The sequence below is a fragment of the Gymnoscopelus braueri genome (assembly GCF_963280865.1).
Source record: "Gymnoscopelus braueri genome assembly, chromosome: 12".
Classification (NCBI taxonomy): Eukaryota; Metazoa; Chordata; class Actinopteri; order Myctophiformes; family Myctophidae; genus Gymnoscopelus; species Gymnoscopelus braueri.
Window position 1 is genome coordinate 26,607,133 of NC_137614.1, and position 17,152 is coordinate 26,624,284.

Genomic DNA, 17,152 nt, shown 5'->3' on the forward strand with positions numbered 1-17,152 from the left:
CCTCAAACGGCAACCAAATATTTTTGCAATAGCTGTAGTCAGTCACAGTATTCGATAGGCCACCAATTTCAGGACATCATAATACGTCAACAGCACGAGCGTAAAGGACGCGTGACGGTGATGAAGAGCAAAGCAATCCAAGACAAATAACATAGACAAAAAAGGATGACTTCTCCTTCCTACTTATTGGTAAAATGCAGAGGTGTAAAGTAACTAAGTACATTTACTCATGCAAGTAATGTAGTAATATTTTGAGGTATTTTTTTTACTTTACTTTAGTATTTACAATTTCAGTACTTTTACTTCTTCTACTCCACTACATCTTAGAGACAAATATTGTACTTTTACTCCACTATTATTTGAAAACTTTAGTTAGTAGTTACTTTATAGATTTGGATTATTATTACAAAACATACATTAACCACTTCAGCCCTATATACATTTCGGCCATTTGAAAATGAGTACTTTTACTTTTGGTACTTTAAGTATATTTTGATGCCAATACTTTTGTACTTTTTACTCAAGTACATTTTGATTCCCGGACTTTTACTTGTAACGGAGTGTTTCTACATTGCAGTATTGATACTTTTACTTCAGTAAAACAATTGAGTACTTTTTCCACCACTGGCACGAAGTTATCCGACTAATCCAAGAGAATAACAAGATGACAAAAAAGGATGGCTTCTCCTTCCTGCTTTTTGGTAAAATGCATAATGTCTTACAAACTGCCTTTATGCAGCACCACATGTTATTTTCTCAGTTATTATGGTTATTCCCATATCTATGGTTATTCCATCTCGGTTTGACACAAGAGGGCGTTGTTGTATCAGGAATACTGTAGCTGGGTGACATGTCAGTGTGATAAGATGAGAAAAACATACCAGACAATCACTCTGATACTGTGTAAATGGGTAAACATAGACCATTTTTTATTTTCACTCATAAAAGGCAAAACATCTTTTAAAAGACTTCAAATAGCATTCCATTCAGATATATTATTATTTTTTGCCTCTACAGCGCTTATACAACAGTAACAGCATTGCATTTTATAGTGGAACTGTGTACAACAACAAACATATGGCAGTACTTTTAAACAACATTAAGAAGACTATGCCAGCATAGTCAATGCCAAAAATATCTTCCGTAAGAAAATAATCTCACCACTAAGAGAAATAACACTGTGATTATAAGAAGATGAATGGGTAGTGCTGATAACTAATGATGACAAGGCCCTCTTCATCCATTTAAGAACTGATCATTATGTAGATACACTGCAGCTGTGTTCACGTTCGAGCATGAAATGTAATGGAATAAATGCATGCATTACACATACAAATATATATATATAAAAAGACATTCTCCTCTATTTAAAAAATGAAGTTATTCATTCAATGAATCAATTACAAACAATACAAAAACATAATGAAACCGGTCACTGCAAAGAAAAACTAAAAAACTAAAAACTAAATAAACATTTCAATACAACAAACATCAAATACGCAGATGAATTAAGTGCTTGGGGTTTTCTCCGAGGAAATGTGACATCTTACAAAAGCAATACGAAATGTATAATACACAAAAGAGGAAAAGACCAGCAAATCCTCCTAGAGAAAAATGCATTTTTGCAAACTCCAATATAAAAAAAGGGTTGAGCTCGGAACAGCTCATGACTGTTTTACACAGCAATCTTAAGTAAGAAGAGACAATCAAATTACAGCATCATAGGTTCTTTCTTTGCATTATTTGCTATGCACTTCATTACCATCATTAAACCTACAACAAATTTGTGTAAATTTGTGTTTGGAATAATTTGGCCTATAGAGCATTATGAAAATCTCTGTATTGTTTTCAAAATACACCAAGATGTGGTGTGTTTTCATTGCATACAAAAAGTTGTTTCTACCATTTTAGGCTACTGTAAGTAGCACATACATAGCCTACATAGTAAAAACCTTAGGGGTCAAGAGTTAAAGGGGGTGTGATGTTTTTAAACTCCACAAAGATCACTCATCCAGTTCCCATTTTGTCCCCCCCCCCCCTCACTTACAATTTCAACTGTTTATCCTGCACCTGCATGAGTTCTCTCTCCTGATTGATCGAAATTGGTATCCTGACCTGAAAATGTATTTTCTGTTTACCAAAGAGCTGGAGAGATGGGGAGACCCCTGTTACTGAATAAATACAGTAGCAATGAATGCTATGGGAAAATAGAGCTACAGTATTTCACGCTTATTTAAAGAAATACAATTAATTACATCCCCTTTAAAATAACATTGGATTTTCTGTTGAAAAGTTTGCCTTTCACCACTTCAATAACTGGATTTAGAGTTTTGTAAAAGAGTTGTTGCTAGATATACTGTGGATGACTTCATAGAGGAGAATAGTGGTTATAAGTTATTGCACTGAGGCAAAGATGCTTTTGAGTTGACATTAGTCTCTCGAGCCAAACTGTTGACTCAAACAATTTTTAAATGCTTCCGTCATACAGTCTGTGCAAAGGAAGCGCTGAAAATGTACTGAAAAGTAAAGCATAGGTCCCGTATTTCCCCCACTTCGTTTCATCTTTGCAGTCATACTTTTCAAGTATGATTTCAGTATCAGGAATCTCTGCCGTTCAGTAGACTACTGGTTCTCAAACATGGGGGTCTGGGGGCCTCCAGGGGTCCTTGAGGGGGTTCTCACCAAAATGAGTGATAGTTAGGAACTAAATGGACCCCAACAGGTTTGTAACTCAGAGTATGTTAAAATGGAACCAAATGGGCCAGTAAGGGTCCATATGATTCCATTTGAACACTCTCAGACTTAAATGAACACTGAGGATTTCACAGTGTAGATTGGGGTTCCAGATGTAAATAATTGTATAAAATGGGGGTCCGTGGCCAAACTGGCGGTCCTTGAGATGAAGAAGGTTGAGAACCAGTGCCGTAGACTACCTGAAGGAATGTCGGAAGTGCACACTTCTCCGCTTCAGCTTCTCTGGGTTGTGGGAGGCCATGTGGGAGAACTCTCGAAAGATGTCAAGATACGTGGCGTCTCCTGAAGGAAATGATGGAAAGGAATTGTTAAAAAAGAAAAAGACACATTCTGCCAAAAAAAAAGGAACATTTTGTAATTCTGAATGAAATAGTGTACTGTAATGCTTCATTTGAAAATTGCAGATCTACAAGCAAATTTGATGTGGATATTTGCCTACCACTGACAGCATTGGACATCAAGCTAAAACCCTTCCTGGAAACCTAGCACACCAAATTATAACCCACTGTTGTTACATCAATGCAAATAAACAAATAGACTATCGTGTTTGCACTCCACAGTCCACCTCTGAGACACAGAGCGTGTAGACAGAAACTGTACTTCCTATAGTGAGCATTAGCGAGGACCCGTATAGAGTTGATGTTGCAAAAAGCTCAAATGTTTCTTTAAGTTTGGCACAAGTTGTAGAAATGATCAAGTCAAAACTGTGGTGAAGGGAAATGCAGAGGAGCCCTTCATTAACGGCATGATTCATGTTAGGAATAGGCACAAACACACCGAGCACCATGAACGCTTCTCTCTCCAGCTCCCAAATTGTGAGGCTTTACTTTTCTCGCAACCATGGCAACAGCTGTATCTATGGACATAACAAAAGCAGTTGAACTCTTTTGTATCCCTTGAGAGCTCCCCAGAACGAACAAATTAAAAGGGGGGATTGGACATTCCGCTCTTTGCTGTGCGTCCAACATGTATGTCTGGGTGATGTTGAGGGGATGAATGTACGAGGCTCAAATAATCTTTTTTGTAAATTGGATAGTGTGGTGGAAAAAATATTAGCACAAATCTTTTCTGGATCAGGGCCCACTTGAAAATCTCGAAAGTGTTCGGGGCCCACATAACACAGCAGCCATATCTGCATGCATTTTCAGAGCATGTTTAGTTTATGTATCAATTTGATTGTGTTCCGATTTGCCAAAACACTGGTCTAAACTTCAAATATAAGAAAAACCTCAATGTGCTATTCTATTCCTGGCCCCAAATTGTGGTCTCATCTTGATCCATAGTTAGTGTGGCAGCAGGGTATAAAGGTAAGCCTGACTTACACGTCGTCATATGACAGAGAGGCGTGCACCTGAAATAGCCGTGCAATGCGTTGTTAACTTGTTGGATCAGATACTTTTAGTGAGCAACTCCATTGTATGACATTAAGCATTAAAAAGTGTTAATGCTGTTAGCTGTAGGGGAAGGGTGTGATGCAAAGGACAGAGGACAGAAGAGTGAAGCAAGAAGCGAAGAGAAAAGTTAGCCTTTAATCACGTTTCCATTTTATTTTCAGTAGCGTTTTAGAGGACACAAGGAGTTATTGAACAAAAGGTCAATTCAAACCAAAGGTACCAGTAATTGTTAATATGCACAGGTATATTCTGAGATACAAGTTCCCTTACAATATTCAAATAAAATGGTACAGATATTAACAGTCAGAAACAGAAAACAATACAATACAGGAAAGTTCAGAGTTGCATGTTAGAAGCAAGCAGTTGTGTTAATAGCATTTAGTTTATGTACAGTGGTTAATTTGTTGATCTATCGACTTGTACTAGTGTCCTGTACAGCATAATCTTCCACCGGCTTGTAAATTAATGGTTGGTATTTTTTTGCCTATGTGAGCCACTATATACAGCACCATGTACTGCACTAAATAACAAAAGGCTTGCATGAAAATTGATTGTATATTCAACATATGTGAGCATTAAACAGTAATTTTTCTAACATATTATATCAAAGTGCTTGAATGTAACACTGACGAGCAGGAATGGAGAGGATAAATCTTCAGTCAGCCGGGGCTGTTAATTTCAAGGAACCTCAACCCATGTGTCTGGTAAATTATGTCATATATTAAAAAAGGACCTCTATCATAGTCTGGTATTAAAAAAGATAATGGTAAAACACTTAGCAGGAGATGCTGCCTCCACATCCTTCTGAAATACTGTCTGCGGTCTTTGGCTTGAACAAAATCCCAACAGTGTATCCATCTTCTAGACCTAGCACGTCTAAGGACAAGTAATTTCATATTCTTATTTAGGTTGTGTGTGTGTGTGAACAACTGAACTGAGCAGTCAGTTATTTAAGAGACTGCTAATACAGAACACGTACAATACCAAATGCTCTGTCCAGTTTGCTCAAATGCAATGTATCGTATGCTATCATCATTATACTGTGTAAACTGAGCAAACAAAATGTTAACAGCTGAACCACAGTAACTTTTATCTTTCCAATGAGGCCATACGGATAGAATTTCTGACATTTTACACAGGACCTGATTTTAGATCAGCTATGAGAATGGTAAAAGGTCTCCTTTGGAATCTCTTCAATGACTGTGTGTAAGTAGGTATGTCAACACAGATGGATACATATAATCTTGCTTCTCTAATGGAATTAATAGCTGTACTGCCATATCCATCTTCATCAAGCTCACACTATTTTTTTCACTAGCATTACTGCCAATGGAGTTTCATATGGAAGAGAGGCATTCAATTCATCTGCATCAATTTCCTTCTGGCCAAGGACCACAGATATAAACTGAGGAATGTCATTCCATGCACTGTTCTTATGATTTGGCAGTATACAACATGGATATTAACATTATTGAACAATACTAAATGTCAAGTATTCACATACACTGGGTATAGAAGTAAACAAAAGCAACAGGGCTGGGCAACAGCCACCCATGCACTATTTGACCAATAAAACCAAGAACAAATCTAATATAGGCCTAGACATCATATATCAGATTACCAATGACAAATGTTTTTGACAAACATGTCCACATACAAATACTGTATGTACAGTCATACACGTTAGTTTAATACATCTTATATAAAAAAATCCATCTTCCACTGCAGTTCGCACATCATAGTTACTGACAGTAGTTTATTGTTAAATTATGGAGCGGTTGTTGTCTTTTTCAAAATGGGAATATTATTACTGGTGTAGAGTTAGTGTGAGTGCTCAGTAAAATAAAATCTAACAAAATATATCCAGCTTAAAAAAATACCATCTGCATCATTAAAAATAATACAAAAAAATACAGAGGATCTGTATTAAAATCATCATTGCACTATTGCTCTGGGCATTTCATAATAAATAAATACAAAATAAAACTAAACAATAACCCTACCCTATCAAACAAAATGCATAACGGTAAAAACAAAGACCAAATCATTGTTGGTAGGAAAAGTGCATAATTTTGCTTTTAAATTTACATAAAAGCTTTACTTTGAATAGTCTCAAAGCCAAATACAGAGTAAAAACATTATCTCATGAGCTTTTACTCTCACAGTTGTTATCCATCTTTGTGGTTACTCCTTCTGATGGTCTAATTGTAAGACCACCATCATGCATAGCCAGAACAGTCATGATTGACAACTAGAGGGCCTTGTGTGTTACTTAGTGTAATTTGCACAGTAAAAATAAGGGTAAATTCTTCACTTTCAGAGTTAAATTAAACAAATAGCGAAACTGAGAAAATGACATTTAATATGTCCTGGCTGATCTTTGGTTCAAAGCACCCTGTATCCTATTGAAAACCACCTTCTGACAACTCAAAATAAAAGGGCAAGGCTGGACCTAAATCAGCTGCTGTCTACTTTGTTTTACTTTGACGTAGTGAAGGATGTTTATAACGTAATCATGTAACGACAGGACCACCGTCATAACTAATAATGTAACGCCAGGACCACTGTCATAAGGTAATAATGTAACCTCTTTCTTGGCAGTGAGCTGTCCTGCTCTGTAAAGACACTAAAGCCACAATTTGTCTCACAATGTTGTCACCATCGTACAACGACATAACAAGCATAACAACTCATGAATGTACTGAACGCTGTATGTTCATTTACACAGATGTTTTCAAAGTCAGCTGTTTGTGATTCTGACATCATTACAAGGGCAATTAATACTGAGTTTTATAGTGTGATCCTGAGAGGGTAGCTGGCTGTTGGCAGGTTCTGGTACAATACCTCAACTCTAAACTGTGCTTGGTAGAAGAACACTGGAAATATCCAGGGCCCAAGAGTTCAAAACTTTTAATCCCTCTCCGATTGGACCAGATTGAGATTTTGGGTATAACCAAAAAAAACATAATTGTGATCACTTGTGAAATCCAACCTGTGATCATAGAATTATTTCAGCAAACATTATGACAATAAGAAATATGTGTTTGTAATCAAATAATATCTATAACACCCAAAATACTAATTGATCCACTCGGATAGGCATTAATAGTCTTGAACTCTTGGGCCCTGGCTATTTGGAGAAGATGTAGCTAATCTGCATCACCCAAAAGGTCCATCTGGATCTAGATCAGTCCATTGTCTACAGGCACCCCCTGGACTATTTTTTTCCTTTATATATCATTTTAGACTGTTAGTGTAACCTGACTGTATTTGAAGTGGAGATTGAAGCTTCTCCTAACACTCAGCTATGTTGATACAGATAAACTCCTGTATGCATCTCTTATACTGCTGCTCAGTAGGGCTGCTGGTGGGATAATGACCTGGCTGGCCGAAAGGTCCCTCAGACTCCCGCATCTCCTCATTCATTCTGGCCAGACGCAGCCTGAAAGGGGGGGTGGAGAAAGAGAGATGCGACGATTCAATTAAACACTTCCATCCACACTGAATAGCCAGAAAATGATGGGAGAGATGGTATGCCTGATTTGTACTTGATTGCACGCCAATGTCACACACCGATCTACAAGATCACAATGTTGTAGGGGTGTGCCGATATATCGTCCCGCGATACGTTTTTGTGACGATATGTATCGTTTTGGCGTTTTTGAAAAAAAAGAATAATAATGCAAAAACAGAAGTATTTGTTTGCATTTGCTTTCTCCCCCCCATATATTTTCATAAGCTTCCCCCCCCACCCCATATATTTTCATAATAAAAAAGTGCCATATATCGTATTGATATTGTGAGCCCAATATCGTGTATCGTATCGGCACACCCCTACAATGTTGTGAGCTTCAGTGCGTGACATCCGCATGCAGTGAAGTATATCTCAGGCTTTAACATTGACGGGCGTAGGTAGCAAATTGACGTACAAGGTAACAATGTCTGCATTGGCTTGCTGCACAGCTATACTTAGAGGATCGTGACCATCTTCATCGCCGTCGTTCTGCGTAGCGCCTCTCTTGAGGAATAAGCACACCTGCCTGGAAACACCACAGGAACGAAGCGGAGATCAGTCACAAAACACAAGTAGTGAATGAGATGTTCATTGTACCACCACTAGTTCACTCTGAACTAGTGGTTCAGAGTGCAAAATGCTATATCAACACTTTTTTAATGGCAGTGTACACCCCTGTCAAAGTATTCCTCCTCTGTCTCGCTTACTTTGCTTTCCTACTGTCTGCCATCATTTAAAACGGCAAGCAATATCCGCTTGGCTGGTGCTTACATGTATGAGTTTGAGGCAGTACTACTTGTCAACCAGTAGGTGTCCTACCCAACACCAGGGTCTACACTCAATGGAATAGTAGGGAGACCACCTCCAACCACTGCAGATGTGCCATTATTATTGTATTAACATAATCTACCTACCATACAGATTGATCAAAATAACATTTTATTCATTAAAACAGTTCAAGATTTCAGCTTTAAAATAGCATACTATAAAAGGCAGGTGGACTGTACCCATGTATTGCAAAGGGGGTTACGGTAGATGAGATGAGATACACTTTATTAATCCCCGAAGGGAAATTAAGGTGTTACAGCAGCATGAATAAAAAAATATATATACAAGACAATACAAAAAACAATAATCAACTCAAATACCGGTACACAAAACACCTTCACAACCACACACAGTCTCCCAACCGCAAACATTCACACACATGGACTCAATCACACATAAGCAAGCAAACACAGAACCACACACATGGTGTGGTTCTGGGATCAAAGCCATGATCCACGGCTCACCAGTCCGGCCAACAACCCCCTGCACCAAGAAAGCTAGCTCACTCGGTGGAGGGAGTTATGGCCAGATATGGGGACGCTACACTAACCAGTCTGTAACTACATAACAGTTTTTAACTAACTGTTACTGAGTTGTGTCTGTAAATCCCAATTTTCTGGGATCAAGTCAACATTATGGTGGCACCAACAGAAGATTACCACAAACACTGAAGATGGACAGAATAAACTGTCCAGAATAAATAAAGTGTCTAGCCTCACTAACTCACCCTGTGTGTCCGAGACAAGTGGCATGATGCAGGGGTCCCCTCCCTCGTATGTCTCTTTGGTTGACATCAGCTGCATTCTGTAGCAGGAACTCACAGGCTATCAATGAACCCTGACATAAACACGCACGCACACACACACACACACACAAGTTAACGCTCTTTCAATGAAGGGTAAGGAAATATACACTGTATACTGACGATCAGTAAAAGTGTGTTTTGATTGTACATGAGATAGCAGAGATCTACAAGAATAGCAGCTCATCTACAAGCTCACAACGCATTATGACATGCTGTGAGATTGTAGATCTGGTATTTTCGTCTTGGGACACCATGCTACGACCAAGTATAAATCAGGATTGACTCACCCCCATCACAGCCTGTATGAGCGGGGTCTTCCCATCGTCCTCGTCGTTCACCATATTGACGTCCGCCCCGTGGGCCAGTGCTTCGGACATGACAGGCAGGTTGCGGGCCTTGGAGGCTTTGTAGAGCAGCGCCCCAGGGTGAAGGTCCCTCACGTCCTCTGGGTCTGATGTCTCTGGCTCTGCCTCCAGCTCAGCCTCGCCGCTCGAGTCCTCTGACACCTCGCATTCTGAAAACGAGTTCCAAGACAGACAGTATCTTATCTCAGTATCCCATTGCAAACTACAATTCCCATGACACTTGTTGTGCGATGATGTATAAATTAGCCTTAAAGTAATACTAGGTAACGTTTTCAACAAAACTAAAGTTAAATTGTATATCTTTTGCGAGTGGCAAAAGTTTCACAACACCCACTCCGTGAATTTCACCCCCGGAAGCCTTTTATTTATATATTTTCTATTGAACGTGTACGGGGGGGACTTTCCCGGGAAAATGACGTTCCTGGCCAACGTCATGACGTCGTGGCCGACGTCCTCAGGAACTACCGCAACGGTTTCCTGTTTGGCCAGGAACTACCGCGCTATTAACAAAAAGGAACCTCACGCTGATTTTAAGAGAATGTAGGATTTGGAGATCGAAAAAGAACGGAAAAACAAAGCACAGCTCATGGTAACTAATGCTCCACTGGCTAAGAGAAACGATCCGTAGATAGTATAAAACAATTAAAAGATCGCTTTTTGAAACGCTTCCGGCTTCCGGTGAAAACGAATGGAATTCTGGGTAATCGAGGACTAGGGAAATTGTATGCAGTGACGGTAGTGACCAGCAGAGGTTGCTAAAAATCGTTATTTGTGATTTTGCATTGTACAACTTTAAGGTTGAATGTTAAGGTACAATATATTACACATTGCTCTCACCCTCCACTGTGACACTGTTCACCACCGAGCCAAACACCAGGATGTCAGTGCTTCCATCTGTACTGCCTCCTAGCCCGCTGTCACTGCTCAGACCTGCCGGACCAGCACACGCCAGCAGATGGACACGTTAGCTACTGCTGCTAGCTATGGCTCAATAATGTTTAGGGACATGCATGCACTCATGCGAAGGTGCCCGCACATACAGTACATATGTGAGCAAATGTTAAGACACAACCTGTGCAAAAAAAATATAGTAAAGTACAGGATTCATGCATGCTTATCTTCATGGCATCTGTGGATGAGTAACTAACAGTACCCGTGCCTTATTGATCATGATTCTGAATCAGAGGTTAATGAATAACCATTTTGGGTCATTGTGTCAGAATTGGGAGTGACTTACTTCGAGGTCCGGATCCTGTGTCAAAGTAGGAGAAGAGAGAGTCCAGCTCATCTGGGCAAAACAGGGAGTCTCGCCGGAATTTCGCAGCTGCTGTGACACAAATGCATACCGACAAAGTAAAGAAAGATTAAGAAAAGCAATTTCATGACTGCCCCACTTAAATGAAAGATGCTGAAATAGAGTTTTGTCAAAATACAGTGAGTTGAGGTACCTGAGGAGAGGGTGGCAGGAGAGGTACTTCCGGGTTCTTGTCGATATCTCCTTCGCGTCTTGGGCACCGTGGTGGCACTGTTATGTCTCCGACACTTCTTCACACTCCACCGCAGCTCTGACTTCTTCACACCGTTGATGAGAATCTCTGTGGAGCCCAGCTTCTTCAGGAATTTCTTCTGGACATACTTAGCCTTTATCCAGGCCTCCTTTTCCTGCCTGCAGGGGACACATTGAAGACATGAAGGCAAGTCATCATAGGTAAAAGGCAATGCTAATGACAACTTCCTGACCGTAACAGGACATGATTCAATTGTTTGTCGGACAACAAATAGGACGTTAGGTTTTACCTTGAACTGGATGGTAAGGGTTTCTTCACACCCTGCTCTTGGTATGATCCTTCATAGATGTGGTTGATGATGCTGTTTCCCAGCTCGCACATCAACTGCAATTCAATACAGGCATCATGTTGGGCTCTTTGCCATGAGATTTATGTTGGATTTTGTTGAATTGCACTTACAAGGCATGAATAGTCCTACCTTTAGCAACTCTGGTTCCCATGAGTCCAGCGTGAGAGAGCGCACTTTAGAACAGTGTACCCCTAGACTCCTGCGATGGAAAGACAAGCAAATACAAACAAATTACATTACATGCTCTTAAGAGTTATGCAGTAGTTGTACAACATCAGTTACATGACAAGATGTCAGAATTTCATGGTAAAATATGTTACTACAACTATATTGCCGTCAGAATTTTATGGTAAAATATGTTACTACAACTATATTGCCGACAGATGGAAGTTCACACAAAAAATACTAAGCTGTATACTCTTCTAATAAACAGAACAGGAAGCGCCACAGATGTGTCATACTGCATGCCTTTGCATTGTGAGGTGGTTATGAATAACAGCGGGGGCCTAAAACCCCATTGTTCCCAGGGAAACGAGAGAAGCTGCACCTAATGTTATGCAAATCACCAGAGTTCCTCCAGTGAAACCGTCCGGTATCCAGGCAACAGTGGCACAGTGAAGGGGGGAAAAAAAGGAAAAGAACTTGATAGTGTGCCTCTCGTGCTTCCACTGCCATATGAACAGGGGGCCTCGTCTGATCTCACCGTGAGAAGACGACAGTCCCCAAAAAAGGGAGCATGAATATTCAATGAGTGGGCCGAACAGATGCAGGGTTTGTGATTACATAAGCATTAATAATTGCATTCCCAAGTAAACACCTATGACACTTAAGGGACACGTTCCCAACAAGATCATGAGCACTATCCCCTGGCGATTCAACAGTGTGATGTAACAGAGCAGCGAGTGCGCTGACCTGGATGACAACAGGATGTATTCAAGTGTGGCACGATTCCTCCAGTCAACAAACTTACACTATGGCTTCTGTATGTTCAACACAGTGTCTACTGTCTACCATTGTATAGAAGCATTCAATAGTTTGCTTGATGCCTGTAGTGTCAAAGTGGGGCGGATCTTTATCCTCTAAATTCTCGCAATCAAAACCAGCCTGATCCAATAAGCAGCCTACTCCACAGTAATCCCTTCAGCGATGTGTGAGGCAGAACGAACGACCATCCATGACAGAAAAATGTACGGCCAAGGGAACGAATGGGTGGATGTCTGACAAAACTCATACAGCACATAGTGTGGGAAAATGTATAAAGATTGGAAGATGTGTTAATGGAATCCACCTGTGTATTCCAGAGCACTCGATGCACAGCAGGATGCCCAGGTTGATGGAGGCCCAGCGTGGGTCGGCCTGGCCGCAGTCACAGCAATGTTCATTCCCGGGCAGACACTGGATCCTCTGCAGGATGGTCTCCCCTCGGACACTGCGCTCCCGAGGCTCGCTGGCCGAGTCGATGCTGCTGGTGGACGGCGATGCCGTTCTGTCTAGGCGCTAAAGTCACAGACAGAGTTTGAGGGTTGGATTTGTAAAAGTGGTACACTGGCATATACACAGTATGTGATCTATTCATTTTGTTACACTTATATCCCCACATATTCTGCATGTAATATATGGATGTGAGCAAGAATTTCAATGCCTGCAATGTTGCCATCTGATGTATTGTGCATGTGACAATAAAACACCTTCAACCTCATGTATATGTACTACGTATATTATCTAAGCTGTCTACACTCAGATGGTCAAGGCAAAGCAGGTACACAAAACAATCAAACCAGAGCACCTTCTAGCACCCGCATTCTATTAAACACTGACTCAACACCTCTGAAACGCACCAAAAATATATACTACATTAAACATGGTTTACGTGCAATTTTTTTGTTAAAATGTGTAAAATAACTCATATTCTGATCATTTCTATAGAGTGTTTGTTCAGTAACAGGGGTCTCCCCGTCTCTCCAGCGTAAACCGAAAATACATTTTCAGGTCGGAATACCAATTTCATCCAATCAGGGGAGAGAAAGTATACAGCACAGGATAAATTGAAAGTGAAATTGGAATGAACGACACAAAAAAGTTAGCAGACAGAATTGGAACTGGAAAACTATCAAATTTAAGTCGATAAATGGGTACTCTCTCCTGATTGGCTGAAATTGGAAACCGACAAGAAAATTAGTTTTCTGTTGATTAAAGAGCTGTAGTTATACGAGGAGACCCCTGTTATTGAACAAACAACGGTTTGGCAAGTTCTCAATTAATTATATCCAGTTTACTTTCATACATTTTCTTTTGCTTGTATAATAGTATTCTTATTGCCTACCAACCTCCCCCTTCTGGCAGCTGGATGATCTGAAACACGCAAAAAGAAAGAAACCATACAAATTGTACTTGAATCAAAACCGGAGCTTACTTCTAAGTAATATGTATCAGGGCTCTCTCTGTATGCTGAAGCAATGCTAGCTTGAACTGCTTGGATCCAGGCAAGTCGAAGCTTCTCAGACTCAGCTTGCAGCATACAGCTCCTATTGAATGGAAGAGGGTGGAATTAGCTTATCTCCACCAAACCACTATCAGCTTCTGTGCAGTTCCATAAACTGGTGTGTCATTACAAAGCAACAGATAAACTAAAACTAAAAAGAAAATAGTCTTACTTTGTGGGTGAGACCACCTCAAAACAGAACCTCCTCTCGATGTCCTCGCATGGTTTAACTGAGCACAGCCTGAGGTCTTCAACCACCACTGTCAGAGAATCCTGAACACATGAAAACATCTTCATCACATATCATATTTAATATACGTACATCAGATGTTAAGTAGCAAAGGTAAACAGTTCTTTCTTGGCAGCTGTTAACAGTACACAGTTCAGAGAATTCTTTGTGATGATATTGGATAAAGATAGCGCGTCTTAGATTTGAAGCAAACTGGAATCCGAGAGTGTGCAAATGTACTGGACCTGTAAGGGTCCGGGCCCATTTTGTTACATTTGTACAGTTAAATTAACATTGAGGTTTATGTTTCCGTTTCAGTTTTTTTTGCAGGTGCTGTCCGTGTATTTGCATGTTATGAAAACATCTTGAAAATCTGAATATAAATAATTTCCAAAATAAATAAATACATGAATTAACATTGAGGATTTACAGTGGAGATGTTAACTTGAGGAATGCAGTATCCCTAGAGGTTAGATCAGTACTGCGCAGTGCGCACACTGACAGAGTGAATGAGCAAGTGAGTGGTGATGGACTTCAGCGAAGAATGTCTCTCTATAACTTTAAAAGCAGCAGTGTCTCCATTTCTCATCAACCCCCCTCCAACCATATCCCAACCCCATTAAAGCTGCACTCATCCTATTCCAACCCCCTGCCCCCCAGGGACCACTCAGCGACAGCCAGAGGAGAAATGGACTTGCCTTGAGCTTCTTCTGATAGACCAGTTGACTGTTCTGTATGGAGAACCATCGTCTGGGGAGAGCAGGAGGGGAGAGAGAGAGAGAGGTGAATAAAACATACAAGTTAGATCAATATCCCTCCACGAGAAGGGTCTTGCGCATAAAGGTGAACCGATGTCACCCTAGACGCCGATGATGACCGAGTAAAAGCATCATTGAGTGGAACAGGCTTTCCGCCACGCGGTGCAATATTCTGACCCCGTGAGAAGAAAGCGGAGTACAACATCCACATCCTGACCCCCTCGCCCTGTCACTGAGACAGAGAAATGGGCTAATACAGTAAAATGTGCATCAGTGAAGCAAAAACAGGGGAAGACTGGTCCGTGGGGAGCTGGGAAGAGGAATAACCATTTTAATGGATCGAACGTCAAATGCAGGACACTGTAGATCTGCCGGCAGGCCATTTGAAGCTACATGGTCAGGAAATTATACAGTATATTTGAATAAGAATGACAAATACATCCCCGGCTACACGAAATGGCTTCAGGACAGGAAGTATAATAAAACAACCATTTCCATAATAGCTGACATCATCTCACCCTTTTTTGTAGTTCACAGTCATGTTACTGTGCAGCGCCATTGTGGTACTAAACAGTTAAGTCCTAAGTGTCAAATTATCCATTTGTAACTCTCCTTAATTGACATCAAGGATTTTACAGTTAAAATACTGTAGTATACAGAGGTATTATGGAAGCTTCCATACCTATTCCAGGTCTTGAAGGCGTTGCTGGCCCTCTTGAACAGATAACCCTCCATCACCACCCCGTTGGGGGCATCCACGTTGAACTCTGCCTTGGAGTCCTCATAGGAGAAGTCCTGTCAGAGAGGAGACAGAGCCACACATGGTTTAACCCTGGTTCTTATGGAAGAGATAAGAAAAGGAAACTGAAAATCACAGATTAAGGCATAAAACAGGTAACACTGGTAGCCTATAGCCTGATTTATAGTTTGTTGTACGCCGGTGTCCCGCGACAACAATATCCACGCTTGTAGATCGGCTATTTTTGCATTAATCTGACCTGAACAGTTAAGTCTCAATACATCTTTTTAAGCAAAGAAAATAAACTAATGACTAGTAGTCCTCATACTGTACCTGTTAGCATAATACCCTTGTCTTTCCATAGAATAAACTGCATGTTAGTGCAATGTGTGTTGTTCCTAGTATCCTGGTACTGTAGCATTTGATATCACACTGCGCTGCATGCACTATATCCATAAAACGAACAGAAACGTCACACATTGTGCGATCATGTAGAAACAGTCACGTGTTAGGTTGTGTATGTGTACATGTACACATTGCATGCCATCTTTCTGGATGATTCACCATGGCATTTCATAACTTGGATAACATGTGATGCAAATTACATAAACAGGATCTAATTTGCGTAAAACATAATACCCTGATGGGAAGAATACAGACCACCTAACACTTTAATGCTAAACAACAGAAAGTGACAGGTACCTATTTAAGGCTTAGAGGCCACCGTAATGGGGAATGTCTCTAATATCTCATAATTAAAGGGGGCCAACACAATAGTACACTGTAAAATCCAGAATTTAACTGTGAGAGTGCTAAAACTGACCCTTATTAGTCACTTTTTGCACTCTCACAGTTCAATTGAAACTCAGGACTTTGCAGTGTAGTTACTTGAGATATGTTCCATGTGTCATGTTTCATGTTTAGGACCAGAAGTACATAATGTACAGAGACTTAAAAAAATGTTAAACCCTTTCCACCCAATGTACTGTACCATGCAGCAAGTACAGAACATTGACTTGCATGAGATGAAAATGAAGTTTCACCGTCGCACGCAATGCAGCCGTGTAAAGGGGACAAGAGCCTTCCCACCACAGTCAATTCAAACTGCATGCTTCAAAGCAGTCAGACATTCAGGTCTGAACATACTGTGTATGCTTTTAAGCCAAAGTCTAAGAGTAGGTTAAGATGGCTTCTGGGGAGACCAGCACAGAAAGTGATATTCACTCGCTGTAAAATTGTTTCATCATAACAGAGTACATGTTCATGTAGCAGTTCTCTATTGTGTTAAATAATACAACAACGCACTCCTCTCCAACTCTCCCCCTTTTAACTCAGTAGCAGTGTAGTATTAACTGTAAAAGTGTTAAGCTACATCTTATCATAATGCTAAGGACCAGAAATTCTCGACTAAAAAGGAAGCAAGGCAA

General features: G+C 40.4%; 1 protein-coding gene across 3 annotated transcripts in view; it reads right to left on the reverse strand.

Moving 5' to 3' along the window:
* Positions 1–2,034: 2,034 nt before the first annotated feature.
* The window catches only part of acap3a (ArfGAP with coiled-coil, ankyrin repeat and PH domains 3a), a 63,125-nt gene continuing 48,007 nt past the window's right edge, over positions 2,035–17,152 (reverse strand). The window contains exons 11-25 of one of the 3 annotated variants that reach the window (XM_080444397.1): positions 15,669–15,781; positions 14,927–14,978; positions 14,172–14,272; positions 13,931–14,042; positions 12,806–13,014; positions 11,647–11,716; positions 11,458–11,552; positions 11,109–11,326; positions 10,896–10,984; positions 10,498–10,597; positions 9,583–9,809; positions 9,218–9,327; positions 8,078–8,188; positions 7,529–7,590; positions 2,035–3,036 (exon numbers count right to left, since the gene is read on the reverse strand). In XM_080444397.1, coding sequence (XP_080300523.1) covers positions 2,930–3,036; positions 7,529–7,590; positions 8,078–8,188; positions 9,218–9,327; positions 9,583–9,809; positions 10,498–10,597; positions 10,896–10,984; positions 11,109–11,326; positions 11,458–11,552; positions 11,647–11,716; positions 12,806–13,014; positions 13,931–14,042; positions 14,172–14,272; positions 14,927–14,978; positions 15,669–15,781 — 1,776 coding nt within the window. In that variant the 3' untranslated portion in view covers positions 2,035–2,929. Of the gene's footprint in view, positions 3,037–7,528; positions 7,591–8,077; positions 8,189–9,217; positions 9,328–9,582; positions 9,810–10,497; positions 10,598–10,895; positions 10,988–11,108; positions 11,327–11,457; positions 11,553–11,646; positions 11,717–12,805; positions 13,015–13,930; positions 14,043–14,171; positions 14,273–14,926; positions 14,979–15,668; positions 15,782–17,152 lie in introns of all 3 variants that reach the window. The other 2 variants (XM_080444398.1, XM_080444396.1) reach the window with 2 other exon arrangements.